Source organism: Labrus bergylta, chromosome 8 (assembly GCF_963930695.1).
Source record: "Labrus bergylta chromosome 8, fLabBer1.1, whole genome shotgun sequence".
In the NCBI taxonomy this organism is placed as follows: Eukaryota; Metazoa; Chordata; class Actinopteri; order Labriformes; family Labridae; genus Labrus; species Labrus bergylta.
Window position 1 is genome coordinate 20,571,085 of NC_089202.1, and position 13,983 is coordinate 20,585,067.

Genomic DNA, 13,983 nt, shown 5'->3' on the forward strand with positions numbered 1-13,983 from the left:
TATTTAAAAAGAAACAGCTAATTGTAGAGTGCAGTTAATCATCCAGCACAGTGTGCAAACAATAACTCTGCAAGTGAGCAGTGACGTGGCAGAGCAGTTTAAGGACACAGTGACCTTGGTGAACAGGTCGGACCGCCTGACGTAGTCGTAGAGCCACTCAGAGGAATTTAAACAGCCAGTGCAGTTCCTGGTTGGCATCCTGTTCAGGGTGAGGAATGTGAGCGAGTCATGTGGCACCAAATTACCCGCAGGCCTCTGTTATCAGCTCTGGATGTGACCGGCAGAGCGTAATACAACATTTTCCATACATGTTCTGCATCTCTGTTTATTTTGGACAATGGAAAAAAAAAAGAGGCTACGAAAGTGAAACGATTTAACAGATGTTGAACAAGATTTTCACTACATTTATAATATTTTAAACAGGAAACAAAGACATAAATACGTATAAAGCCATTTGGCTTGGAACTCAAATACTTTTCCATTAATTTCATCTTAATCGTCTCCTGCTGTTAAGACATCCAACACCCAAATGTATTATCTGTTAAACACTACTGTGTGTGTGGTCAGACATGAATAGTAAGTCTGGGAGTGGTGAGCACTGTCACCCAGCCGGTGCTAACCTGCACCATATTTGCATAGGGTGTGTGTATGGTGTGCATACAAAGCTGAGTGATGTCTATCAATGAGACACACTAGAGTTAAAGAGCCAACATTTGCTCTCCTGCTGAGAGTTTGAAGAAAGGATTGATGGCCCCTGGGTGTCCGTATACTTAAATATGCTACAGCAAGCAAAACGTTAGCTTGTTGTAGCATCCTGATCTAAAACAGCTGGCCTAGTTCAACCTCACATTTGCATAATCTACCGATCAGAAACTCTTAACGTTCACTAATCAACACTGTATATCTTGGTAGGTTGTGCTTTGGTGTCCTTTCCTCTCCAGGAAGTCACTACACCTGGCAAAGAAAGAGTCATGCACTTAATGCACATAAAGCCATTTTTAGTTATTTTATGGCCAATTTTAAACTTACTGTAATGATTAAACAAGAAATAACTAAACAATAAATAACTAAGCTTTAGTAGTGCTGAAAGATGGATTTTTTTACTTCACACGGGATTAAGCTAGCTGTTTCCCTTTATTTCCAGTCTTTATTCTAAACTAAGCTAAGCTAAATTAAGATAGGCAACTGCCTGCTCCTCCTTCAAACTTACAGTAGGCATAGCCGACATGTGCAAGTGGTATCTACCTTCTCGTCGAAGTAGAAATGTGAATAAGCTAAGCAGCTAGCGCACATTAAAGCAAGACTTTAGATTTAAAGATGAAACTAATTGTAATTGTTGGCGACAAAAGGTTTCCTTAACAAGAAAAACACTTCTTTGCTTTTATATGATTTGTAGCTACAACAAAACCAGACCTGGTATAACCCGTTGTTTGTGTTAGCTAATGTTAGCTGTGAGCAAACTTAAGACTGTGCTGTGTATCTGCCATTGCTTCCTCTGTTTGCTAACTTTAAGACTTTGTATGACGACTTTGAAACACAACGTTTTACAATCTTTACAATACCACAGGCATGGTTACATTGTGGCAACAGTGGTGATAATTCAGCTTGAGTTACATCTGGCTTTAAATCTTTGAAAAAAAAAAAAATGTCCAGAGAAGTTTAGAGGGAAAAAAAATACTCAGCAGTGCATATTTAGTTTTTTTTTTACGGTGAGTGGTTAGGCCTATAGGAAGGCCCCCGGATTTGATCGAGGATCTTTGATATTTCTGTATTTGTGGGCAAGCCAAACACCAACAATCTGAAAGGAAAAGTAAAGAGTCAGCTTTTCTGAATTTCACACCAATTTTCGCATTTTAAATCACATCACCATGACTTTTTTACTGACCTCGGTAAAACTGAAGAACAGTCCGATACCTCCCACAAACCGCAGCACCTCTCCTGCGTACTGCTGGATGATGCTTGCGCACGTTTTACAAGTCACCGGAGGGTTGTTGTTAAAGCATCGCTAGAGAAAGGGGACGTTGAGAGAAAATTCAGAGGCAGAAAATACAAAACGCAATTGAGGAAATAATATCCCAAATTATTAACTTACAGCTGCACATGTGCCATTGGGGTCGAAAGAAGAGTAACCACAGCAGTCGAGGGTTTTCTCGACGTCCATTTGTGTGGATTCAGATTTGTTCCATCCAACCTCCAGGAGATTGTTCTGCAAATGATAACTTGTTTATTTTAAATATTGCAAAGATGGGCAGCAGACTGATGTGGCAATGAAGAACAATCACAATATTCTTAAATATAAAGTTGTGTACATTCAACACTGTTAGAATCAGAAGGCAGACTTGAGAGCATGAGCATTTACCCGAGGTAAACTATAAATTGTAAACTACTGTTTTGGTCCAAATAGAAGACAACCCTAGTTCCAAGAAGACCCCGACTTTTTAAGACTAACTTTTGGAAAAACACTTTGAGAGGACCAAATCTGTTTTTAACAACAAATTTAGTTTTCAATATCTTTAGATTGAACCGTTACATTTTTATTTTTCAATCATTTCCAGTAGGGGCAGCAGTAGCAGTGTGTAGGGACCTGGGTTGGGAAATGAAGGGTTGCCAGTTCAATTCCCAATGCGGACCATAATATGGAAGTTGGTCTGGTAGCTGGAGAGGTGCCAGGCCACCTCCAGAGTACTGCTGAGGTGCCCTTGAGCAATGCCCCGAACCCCAAACCGCTCTAATGCGCTCCCTGTGTAGCAGCCCCACTCCGACATCTCTCCACTAATGCATGTCCACAGGTCCTGTTTGTTCATGTGTGTATTTCTGACCTGTGTGTGTGAGAAGCATGTCTGAATAACAGAGTGTAAAACAGCGTTTCCTTCAGGGATTAATAAAGTATATAACATTCAAATTCAAATAGACTTTACCGTCACTGATTTTTCCCGTCTGTCTTGTATACAGTGACATATGTTGGCATATTAAAAAATACAGCTGTTTGGTCAGGATTTCTCATCTGATCCAGGTGTGCTTTTTCTTTAAGTTAATCACAAAGCGCTGAAAGGACAGGGGCTTCTCTGAAGCCTGAGCGCAGGTGCTGTGTACCCTCGTTCTGTGTTTTAATAACATACTCACACACTCCTGTCAATCTCCTGGAGACGTTTGAACACCATGGTAGGATTTCTTCTGACTGTTAGCGTTACTGAGACGGCTTTTTTGGGCAAACAGTTTTCGGACATTACACTCAGTAACATTATATGTCATTATATTAATGCTTCATTAATAACCATAATCTGAAAATTGGCATTATAACTCCACATCAGTTGTTGGTTGACTTGACCTGCTTTCGAGTCACTTTGTTCTGGCCAATCGCGGTGTCTCTCTCTGGACGAAACTAAGACAATCTCACTTTTTGAAGGAAAAAAAAAAACCCTGTCTTATATTTGGACCAATACGACCTTGCGATGCATAATCCAGCAAAGACAAAACAAACATACCTGTTGGTCTTTATTCAGGGACAGGCATGCGCAGGACACAGAAAACTGCACGACGAACACTGTGAACAGGATTATCATGTACTGGACAGAGTTAAGGAAGTTTAAGTTTGATTTAAAAAATCATGAAAACTTTCTGAAATCTCTCAGTGTTGCTGCCACATGAGAGCGTCAAACATTGGAATACAGAGGACTAAAATCCTCCAGGAGCTTTTTGATATTTACTTTTCATTTTGTTTTAGCACACAGCAGCTGTCAGACAGTCTTAGGTTCCTGCAAACAAACCTGGACGAAAAACCAAAGGATACAAAGAAGAGCAGGACCTGGTGGTGCTTCAGGGCGCCGCACAGACCCACAAAGGCGACCATGAAGAGGAAGATGCCCACGCAGATGACCCCCGCCACCACCCTGATGCTGGAGACCAGGCCGAACCATTTCCCCCAGGCTGCCACTCCGACAAGCAGCAGACTCACCATCTGAGGAGGAAGATGAAAAAAAATGTTGGCATTAGAGGAGGAAGTGCAATCAGTGTTATCTGTTTAAGGAAGTGTGCACGTCCCATGGAGGTCCAAACTTTGTACCAGCCGGAAGATAAAGTGGTTTATTGTTCTAGTTGTACCTACATGATGTGTAATAACTACCCTTCTTCAAGTTTAAGACAAAAAAGCAGCTCTGTTTTTAACTCAACTCTGCAAGCTTGCTGATCACTGATACTCTGAGATATTAAACCATGATCGTGTGACACAATTAGGCAGGTTAAAATTCGAAATGCATATTTTTTTGTCCAACTTGCAGCCAGCCATCAAACTAAAATGACATTTGTCTGCCACCAAAAGTGTCCCCCAGAGTTTATTAATCTTTAAATGTCTGAATCTGGCTCTCAACATTTACAGAGAGCAGAGAAACATCACTCTCAGGTTCAATGAGGGCTCCCTAACCTTAATGTCAGAGGCTTTTTGGGCCTTATGAAGTTATAGAGAAGACTGCAGGCTTAACTCCGGGGCTGAAAAAGGAACCATGCCTGAGTCCAAAATGTTGCACTCATTTAACTACTCAATTCTTACCACTAACAGATTCATATGCAAAAAGCTCAAAATAGAAAAATGAAGAAAATTGGACACTACTTTTGGACATTTCTCTGCACCCTCAATCACATTGCTATTGTTCATGATGTATGGGTAAGACATCTTCAGTTTTACACTACTTTTCATAATGCACTGCGGAAACTTTGAGACCCTTATATATGGTTTATATTAGCGCTCTGTAAACATTCAAAAACGACAACAGGGGCCGCTGGTGGCGCAGTGGTTAGAGCGCACGCCCCATGTATGGAGGCTGTAATCCTCCAAGTGGGCAGCCTAGGTTTGAATCTGACCTGTGGCTCCTTTCCCGCACGTCATTCCCGACTCTCTTTCTCCCTGATTTCCGACTCTATTCACTGTCCTATCTCTCCAATAAAAGGCACAAAATGCCCAAAAATAAATCTTTTAAAAAAAAAGAACACAACAAATGATCGAATCCACTAAAAGAGTATTAGGAAGTGGAAGTTTTGAAAACAGAGCTTTTGACTTTTATGCATGCAGTTTGGGAAATTAAAATAATAAATCTTGATGTTACTGTTAATTCATACTAAAAGTACTTGTATTGCAAAGAGGTAAATAATACAATGTGGAGTATAATTCACAGTAACATAATGTTATTTTGTAAAAAAATAGATTTAAATCACTGTTATATTTCTAACCATACTACCTCTAGGATGATCACAGTATCAATCTTCATCTCTTTATTTGCAAGATAATCATATAGGCCTATGTTCACTTGTTTTTGCTCAACGTGTTTAAATGTTGTATTTAATTGTTGTATTTAATTGTTTCCTTTAAGTGACACCTTTTGACATATTGGACTTAAATAGGGAGCTATTTACTTCTCTTAGAGATGCCTTTCAATGAAGGGCTGCACCCAACAATTATTTAATTATCCACGGATTTAGGGCAAGAAGTTACACAGCCCGATCAAATTATTTTTTCTGTTCAATTATCTGTCTACAAGAACCTTCACCCTTAAGATAATAATCATGTACGACACATTAAAGTGTCAACATATGAGAAGATTATACCATCATGTTTTCCTACCTTTCATTAGATCAGTGGTTCTTAGCTGGTCTAGCCTTATATTAAGACCCACCACCAACTCTTCTTATATTTTTCAACCAATCAGATTTAATTATTACAAAATTGAGCAGTTTGGACAGATGAAAAAAAAACAAAAAAAAAACACAATGTTGCTTTAAAAAAAACCTCGAGAACAAGCACCGCGACCCAATTTTGGGTCCCGACCCACCAGTTGGGAACCACTGCTTTAGGCTACCTGACTTGCTACAGGGGTTTATGCAAATGTATGATTTTCTAATGAGTCACTTTTTGCAGACAGCAACAAACGGTTTCAGCCACTCAGCTCGTTACGTTTTGTTTCTATGTGAGATGACGTCACTTTAGCGAGTCGTGACCAAAGTTTTCACTAAGACTAAAAAGATCTTGCACGTTCCCCACACGGCAACTCATTTTTCCGATTTTTTTTTTCTGATGCCCCTTGAAAGCAGGTTAAAATCATCACCTGCCACCTTCACACGCGCGTGACATTTCCTCGTCAAGAAAGCGGACAAAACCCATTTCCACCCTCTCCTCCTGCTCAGCTTAATGCTCGACATTTATAAATGACAGTGTTCACAGTCAGAGAAACGTTTCCATCTCTATAAAAGCAGTAAATTCATACTTACAACGTAAAGTATATTCAGAGCGCAGAGTCCGTTCTTGGTGCAAACGAATCCGCCGCAAACCATCGTTGCTCTCTAGAAAAAGTCCTTCAAACAGAACGATTTTGACTTCTCCAGCTGTTTCACTGAGACTGCGTTAGTGTGTCAGGCTCTCTAGGCTCCGTGTGGCTTCTTGTCTGCAGGTGGAAAACACCAGAGAGAGCCGTTTCCTGAACACATCCTGCTCGCTGATTGGTCAGTTGTCTCAGCTAAACACAGAGAGCTTCTGTTCTCAGTGCAAAAATAATTGCTTCTCTATTGTGAGGATCACATTAGATAAGATCATTGTGTCACCACAAGCTGAAGGTTAATACAGTTTACTTCTTCATTGTGGCACATTTATTTTGAGTAACTAGGACTGCTTGCTTGGTTGTGAAAGTAGAAGAAGAGAGGAAACTACCAAGGTTGTAAGAGCTTGTAAGGATTTTTCACAAGTTACATTTTACGTTTCGATTTCATGTTTTTGTTTCGTTTTAATTGTGGTTTGCTTGTTAAGTGTCGTTTTTATTTTGTAAATTCTTGCTGTTATTTAAGGTCAGTTTTAGTTTTCCATCCGTGTAGGCTATTGCAAATGGTTCACAGAAACATATCAAGCAACTTCTATGAAAGAAATTATCCTTTTAAGATATTTTAAGAAGTAAGGGGAAAAAAAAGTTTTAACTCCTGCAGTCAACAAGCTCATCCCAAATTGAAAGTGATGTGTCTGAGACAAGTAGACAAACTTTATGTCACTCAGTATGCCTGTGTCAAAGACGGGATAAGGACACTTTCTTTATCTTTTTTTTAAATTTTTAAATTTAGTTTGTTTTGTAAACACAAAGACAGTTTCAGTTAGTTTAATATTTTTTTGTAAAAAATGTTTTTTACATTTTAGTCTCCGTTAACAATAATAACCTTGGGCTGTATCGATGTAGGAGCCATATCGTGTATTTTGCTCCTTACAAAGGTTTCATATCAGGCGTGAGTTTACTTTATTTTAACATCTGCATGTGTGTGGCGGGAGGCTATAGACAAAGTGGGTGAGTGGGTTTGAATATTTTCTGTTGAACGTCATCGTAAGCCTTATCGTCATCATCATAATGATCACCATCTTTTGGACTTTTTGTTTTGAATTGTGTTTCACTCTTTTGTTTAATAACTCAACAAACAAACAGAAAGGATAGTTGAACGAAGAACTAACTAAAACCAGACAGAACAAATCAATTCAGGGAGAAATGAAGGTGTCACCCCTCAGTGGTCAAACTGCCTCCATACGGTCTGGTAGTTGACCACTCTGGGAAAAGACACTGGTCTTGTCAGGGCCGGCACTCTCCTCTGGGTCTGGGTGTGGCTCTATAGACAATAGATCTCTGCGTGAATCCCAAAAATAAACAAATAAGAAATGACCAGTGTGGGCGCTCCTTGCCATGCCTGCTCTGCCTATGGTTGTGCTGCTGGGGGGGCGGCTTGGTGGGGGGCCTAGTTGCGTGCCTCTCTGATGGCCTTCTCTGACCCCGCACTTCATTGGCTGTGAAGGCTCGTGGTGGATGGTGTGGCACTGTAACATTTTGGTTGCAGTTGATTATTATAGCACATTTGTCGTATGATCGCTGTGCAGTGTGGGATAAGAGTTGGGGGAAAAAATAATAATATTGTTTTCTTCACTGGTTGCATTCTGTGGCCTAAGTTGTGGGTGGCAACTGCCTTATAATGGTGTGTACAGTATGTCCGAATGGACTGGTGATTACTGCATCTGTGTCTCATTATCTTTTAGAATGGGCCCTGGGGTATGATCCCTGTGCATTGAGAGTGTGTGTGTGTGTGGGTGTGTGTTTGTGGGTGTATGGATGGGTGGGTACGTTTGTGTGTGGGGAGCTGGACTGTTTAACCTGTTATGTGTCATTAGGCTATGTATTCGTGTGTTTACTTGGGTTTACTATGTTACTCTTCTTTTGCTTTCATTCTGAGTCTTCTCAAGACAGATCTCTCAAGTTCTTGGGTTTGTCCATTGCCCTGGCAATTGACTCTCTATATGCCTGTAAAATTGTCCTCCCCGTTTTGTCCTTTGTGTCACTGTTTCACTTGTTTTGTTATTTCATGAATAAAAGGAAAATAAATAAATAAAAAATAAGTAAATCAACAAACTTATCTGGACTTTTTATTTTATTTTGATATGAACGAGTCACAGTTACAGGCCCTCGTACTCTCCCTGTGGCGTTCTTCAGTCTCAGCCTCGACCATAACCGTGTCACATAACAGTAAGGCACTCAGCCCGACCGATTAATCCGCCAGCCAACAATATGGGCGAATATTAACATATCAAGTGACTGTCAGTAATGGCTAATTATATAGCAGATATTACTAGATTTATTCACCAGTCAAATTACAGTATTACACTAGCAGTTCTCTTTCTGGCTGTCACCAGCAGAGGGCGCTGTACAGATTACAACAAGCATTATCACTCTCCAGAGTGTCAACGATGAGGCACATACATGCGCAGTCACTTTCCAGTTGAGTGTTTTGTCTTCATTATATATTTGAGGGATCAACTTAATGAATGTGTCTATCGTTATCTCTCTCTCTCTCTCTAAACAGATCAAACACAGATATTAGAAAGACATCGGACAATATATTGGTCTCTAGTTTTTTTTTTCTCAAAGCGATATTGGCCCCAACAATTTTGTAGCGATCAGGACCTATCACTCACATAAAACAAACAACTGAGAACACACAGATGTAATCCTGCAGACAAATCATTACAGAAACATGAAATTAACCCAACACATTTAAAGCTCCAGCATGTTGATGAGAAGATGTAGAAAAAAACTACAAACTTTTTCTACCAATTACCTTCCAACAATTTCATTATTCTTTATTTTTATGAACGCTTGAAAGAACACCCGCTCTTTGCTCAGTGCATGATGACACTTCTTCCTGCGCACCATGACCAGGTCCAAACAATGAAACTTCAAAAAGTATTTTCAGCCTTACGAAACTCTTCCAGAAAGAAGAACTGCAGCTGATGTTATCTTCCTGTCTGTAAAACCCAACCGCACACACTGTGACCACGATTCTCCTCCTGCCTGTCACTTAAGGTGTGCATTAAAGAAAATCTGAAACCTGGTCAAATAATGGAGGAACAGCTGACATACACGACGGTGACTTTCAAGGCTAGAAATGAGGTTTCTACACTTGGTGAGTCATGTTTGTTTGTGATTTATAGAGCACAGCCTGCACTATGATAACTTAAATGTGCTAATAGGTGACGTGAGAACAGTCTGTTCAATGAACCCAGAGCTGTATGCAGTATAAGTATATTTACTTATGTATTTCATGATTGATTTGAGGTAGTTCTGTTGTGCTTAAGTGTTTCTGTTTCTGCTGATTTACAACATTTTGAGCAGAAAAAAATGATGTTGTAATCCACTTTACTTTTTGTTGTTGCTGGTTATCATTTACAAACTTTTTTCAGCTGTTTTCACAGTAGTTGCATCAACATTAATGATCATCTGATTTTAAATAATCTAAACTTAGAGTGTTTTTGTTCCGCTCCAAATGATTAACATTTAGACTTGATTTATGATGCACCTTTATACACTCCTGCAGCCAACAATACATCACCTATAGCAACACAGAGACAGACAATAAGCATAAATGACAACAGAAGATAACAGAGATGCTGCAGAATATATGTATACTTGTGTTTTTGATTCCTTGGCTTGAATACATTTAATTTTAAATACTTAAAGAAACTCTTATGTGAAAGCAGGACTTGAGAAGGTGTATTTCCTCCCCTAAGAATCTGAACACTTCTTCTTTTATTACTGTGATCTGAGGTTGATACTCGACATGTACCTGCAGACATATCTTGCAGTCTGTCTTGAATTTAACCCTTTAAGATTTGTTGAAATACAATAGCTTTTGTTATTTTTACACTCTAATCTGATATATTATATTTAAATGACATAAATATTTAAATCCTTTATTTTACCCTGACAGGATGAATAGATGAAATTGTCTCTTTATATGTTTGCGGGTTTAAAAAATAAGAAGAAAGTTTAGCACTGACATATTTCTGTATCTTTAGTATTTTTTTTGTAAATGTCAGGTTTTGCAGTAGTCAGGGGCGGAGCCAGGGGTGGACAGGGCCACCCTGGAAATCTGATTGGCCACCCAAATAATCCTGAACAATGATGGATTTGCCTTATGTTTAAATCAACCTTTTGGGCTGTGTAACAACAGGCTGCTTGTAGCTTCCTTTTCATTCCAATATAGCACCTTTTTATTCTATCACTTTAAATTGTGACTTTGGGGGTGCTGATGGTGCAGCAGTTTCCTACTCCTCACTGTCTGATCAAATAAAGTCAAAAGCACAAAAATAAATCTTTAAAAAATGTTTTTGACTTTGGACATAAATCTTTTTGAGTACTTAAAGAATGAAGATTTAAATATTAGCCTACAACTACTCTTTTTAATGTTTAAAAAAAAAGTATACACAGGTATATTACATCTATTAGATACTGTAATCTAAGTAGATATGATGTGGTGGAGAAAGAAACTAGAAAAAAATGCTATTTAATGCAGTTCGACCACACAAGGTGACATACATCTGGCCCCACCACTTGCAGTATATAGTTCATTATGGCTCTGAACGTGTTCTCTCTCAGTAATTCCTGTAGTAAACCAGGAAGCAATTTATGAAAGTGGCAAAATTATTAATTTCCCTTTTTTTTTCTTTTTTTTTTGCAGAGAAACCAAATGAGCTGGAAATAATCTATGATGAAATCAAAGTTAAGGAGCAGACAGGTCCTTCCATTCTAGCTCATTAGTTTTCATCATTACACTTTTATTTTAAAGATGTGTTAATAATTTGCATAAATTACATTTATTGAAAACAAAAATGTTCCTTCTCCTTCTTGTTAGGAAGAAGGAAAGCTTGGCTGTGTCCTCCGTCTCATCTCGTGGCTGCAGCTTTGGGGATCATTTGTGTCGTCTTGGCATCATACATCATCATCCTCAAAATCCAATGTATGTTATATCTATCTGTTTTCAACGACTGTGAAGGCTGAGCGACAGTAAAAGATGAATGTAGCAGTAACAATCTCATCCCTTATTTCAGTCTACGCGATCATGTCGGATCAGCTCAGAGAAAAAAACAACCTAACAGCTCGGAATCAGCAGCTGTGGTCCGAGAAGGACGACCTACAGAGAAAAACACAAGAGCTGACCAGAGAGAGAGACGGACTCAACTGGACCCTAGGAGTCATCATGGAGTACGAGACGTTTCCAGTGAATGCCTTCTGCCTACGGAATGGTAAAAACATAGGACATATGGTCATAGAGAGCTTCTGTTGTGAATTTCACTAAAAGCAACAGATCCTTCAGCAGGAAATATCTGCATTATTATTATATTTTCTACAGCAAAGAGTCCCAAGGAGAGATACATTTCACTTTTCAGAAAACATTTTCTAAACATGAACAAGATAGACAAAGAGGTACTACTTACGGCTTTGTCGGGGGGGGCGCTGAACAGCTTGTTCTGCAAATTACGCGCTAGTTCCCCGATATAAAACTTCAAGCTTCGAGCCTCTATAAGCCGTTGACAAGCTTACACAAACTCTTTTCCCCCCCAGCTCTGGAGAGCATCCCACCCCTCTTCCTCCAGAAGGCTTCCAGAGAGCGGGCCAATCAGAAGAGAGTGGGCATGTGGGAAGGGGGGCCTTAAAGAGACAGCAGCCGAAATTAACCGTTTCAGGCAGGGTCTGCAACAAGGGTTTTCCTGACGCCAGTATCAGATAAATAAGGAGTTTTTGCAAATCATGCAAAACTGACTGACAAGATGAAAGGTGAAAATGAGGATAATATGATAAATTTAAGTGCATCTATCTATTCCATCTAAATAAACCTGGACTTTAAAATTCCTGAAGCTTCTTAAAAGGTTTCTCCAGATCCACCTGTTGCAGTGTTGTTGTACTCAAAATCATTCTTGGTCTTATGACCGGTCTCGCAGTCACTTTTTGAAGGTCTCAGTCTTGTCTTGGAATCGAAAGCATTTTTACTCACTCTTGTCTCGGACTGGGCAGACTCCGGATTTTAAATCATGACCACCAATGTGATTCGAGGAAAAGCTGCTTTCTATAACAACAAATAACATTAATAATAACTTCAATTCATTGGTCATTTGATTTTTATCCCCTGGTTACGGCCGCAACCTTCCTAATGTAACTGTACAAGTGAGTGACACACTCCCTGCACACAAGATGTTAATTCTTCAGTGATATTTATGTTCTTGGTCTTGACTTGGTCTCGCTCAACCCCTAGATGTCTTGTCTCAGTCTCAGAGCCCTCTGGTCTTGGTTATGTCTTTTTCTGGGTTACTGTGGTCTTGACTACCACACTAAACTGTTCTTTCTATTCTAAGCACTTTTGTTGGACCTAGGGGATTCCAAGAAGCATTTTTTTGTAAATATTTATACTAGTTAATTTTGTTATATGTATGATACCATGGTAATGATTGTGTTGTCTTGCTCTTTTTTACAGTGTGTGAACCTTGTCTGGACAACTGGGTGCTGTTTCAGTCAAACTGTTATCTGTTTAGGAATTCTGAAAGTTCCTGGAAATGGAATACCTGGATTAAGAGTCAAGAAGAATGCCAAAAATGGATTGCAGATCTGGTGGTGATAGAAAGCCAGGAAGAACAGGCAAGACTGACTCAGTTTGACTTAATCAGTGACTAAACAAGATTTTTGTGTTTCTTATCCTTTCTGCTGATTTTCATTTATGTTTCCTTCATCTGTAACTTTCATTCAAACATTTATTTGAAAGAAGAGACACTGAACAAATGTTGTTCCATTCAGGAATTCATCAATAACCACACAGAGGTGTATAATGATGACAACCACGGCTACTGGATTGGCTTGAGAAAAGAGGATTGGACGGAGTCCTGGATGTGGTTAGATGGAAGCAACCTTACTGCGGTGTAAGTTCAAGCGCTTAAAGCTCAGTGAATCATGAAGTAAATAACCTGACACATTATAAACCATCCAAATGTGATGCATTTTTCAATCACCATGTTGTAGACCAGTGGTTCCCCAACTTCTTCCGACGAGCCCCCCTTTCGTAGATGAAAATATATTCAACCCCCACCACCCCTCACCATGCACATCAACACATAAACATATAGATATAGACTAAACACACTGTCAATCAGGCCCATATATTAGAAATGATCTCAGACGTCTGTATTAAGTACAGAATATCAACTTCAGTGTGACAAGAAACTGAAAAAAACTAACAAGCGCCTTTTAAAGAGGAAGATGACAAGTGATGCTGTAACTTGTAACTTGCTTAATCGAAATTGGATTCTGTAAAAAAAATCCACCTCAGAACGTCTTCCAGAGGATGAAAGCCTTGTTATTTTTCATCAGGTATTGGAGGGAACAACCAGCTAACAACAGACTGAATTGTGCTTTAACCTCGCCGCATGGAGATCCCCTCGCCAAGTGGCGGAAAACAAGCTGTGATATGCGGAACCGCTACATCTGTGAAACCAGAGCCTTGATCAAACAGGACGAAGAAGAAGCAGCGTTCGCTTAGAGATTTCAATTTATAAGAAAGTTTTACAACTTTTTTTTTAACTCAAAGCTAAAAAGCATACTGTTGTAGTCTGTCCGTTCTCCTGTTTTCTTTTTAAATAAAGATGTAAACACA

General features: G+C 39.3%; 2 protein-coding genes across 2 annotated transcripts; one reads left to right on the top strand and one right to left on the bottom strand.

Annotated features, from left to right (window-relative positions):
• Positions 1-309: 309 nt before the first annotated feature.
• On the bottom strand, positions 310-6,481 carry LOC109992033 (tetraspanin-13). The gene is made up of 6 exons (XM_020644510.3): positions 6,259-6,481; positions 3,791-3,958; positions 3,486-3,566; positions 2,093-2,206; positions 1,886-2,005; positions 310-1,798 (listed from the first exon to the last, which is right to left on the bottom strand). The coding sequence occupies exons 1-6, from the start codon at positions 6,319-6,321 to the stop codon at positions 1,724-1,726; spliced, it is 621 nt and encodes a 206-aa protein (XP_020500166.1). The 5' UTR covers positions 6,322-6,481; the 3' UTR covers positions 310-1,723.
• Positions 6,482-8,473: 1,992 nt separating this feature from the next.
• Positions 8,474-13,983, top strand: LOC109992032 (natural killer cells antigen CD94). The gene is made up of 7 exons (XM_020644509.3): positions 8,474-9,468; positions 11,023-11,079; positions 11,197-11,301; positions 11,393-11,587; positions 12,814-12,974; positions 13,131-13,252; positions 13,701-13,983. Exons 1-7 carry the CDS (start codon positions 9,405-9,407, stop codon positions 13,867-13,869), a joined length of 873 nt encoding a protein of 290 aa, XP_020500165.2. The 5' UTR covers positions 8,474-9,404; the 3' UTR covers positions 13,870-13,983.

Excerpts from the sequence above, each read along its gene's own strand:
- LOC109992033 (XM_020644510.3), bottom strand. The coding sequence starts at position 6,321 with ATGGTTTGCGGCGGATTCGTTTGCACCAAGAACGGACTCTGCGCTCTG. Across the intron at positions 3,959-6,258 it reads CTCTGAATATACTTTACGTT|ATGGTGAGTCTGCTGCTTGT; the intron begins GTAAGTATGAAT and ends CTTCCTCCTCAG. Across the intron at positions 2,006-2,092 it reads CCAATGGCACATGTGCAGCT|CGATGCTTTAACAACAACCC; the intron begins GTAAGTTAATAA and ends CCCTTTCTCTAG.
- LOC109992032 (XM_020644509.3), top strand. The coding sequence starts at position 9,405 with ATGGAGGAACAGCTGACATACACGACGGTGACTTTCAAGGCTAGAAAT. Across the intron at positions 9,469-11,022 it reads AAATGAGGTTTCTACACTTG|AGAAACCAAATGAGCTGGAA; the intron begins GTGAGTCATGTT and ends TTTTTTTTGCAG. Across the intron at positions 13,253-13,700 it reads GGAAGCAACCTTACTGCGGT|GTATTGGAGGGAACAACCAG; the intron begins GTAAGTTCAAGC and ends ATTTTTCATCAG.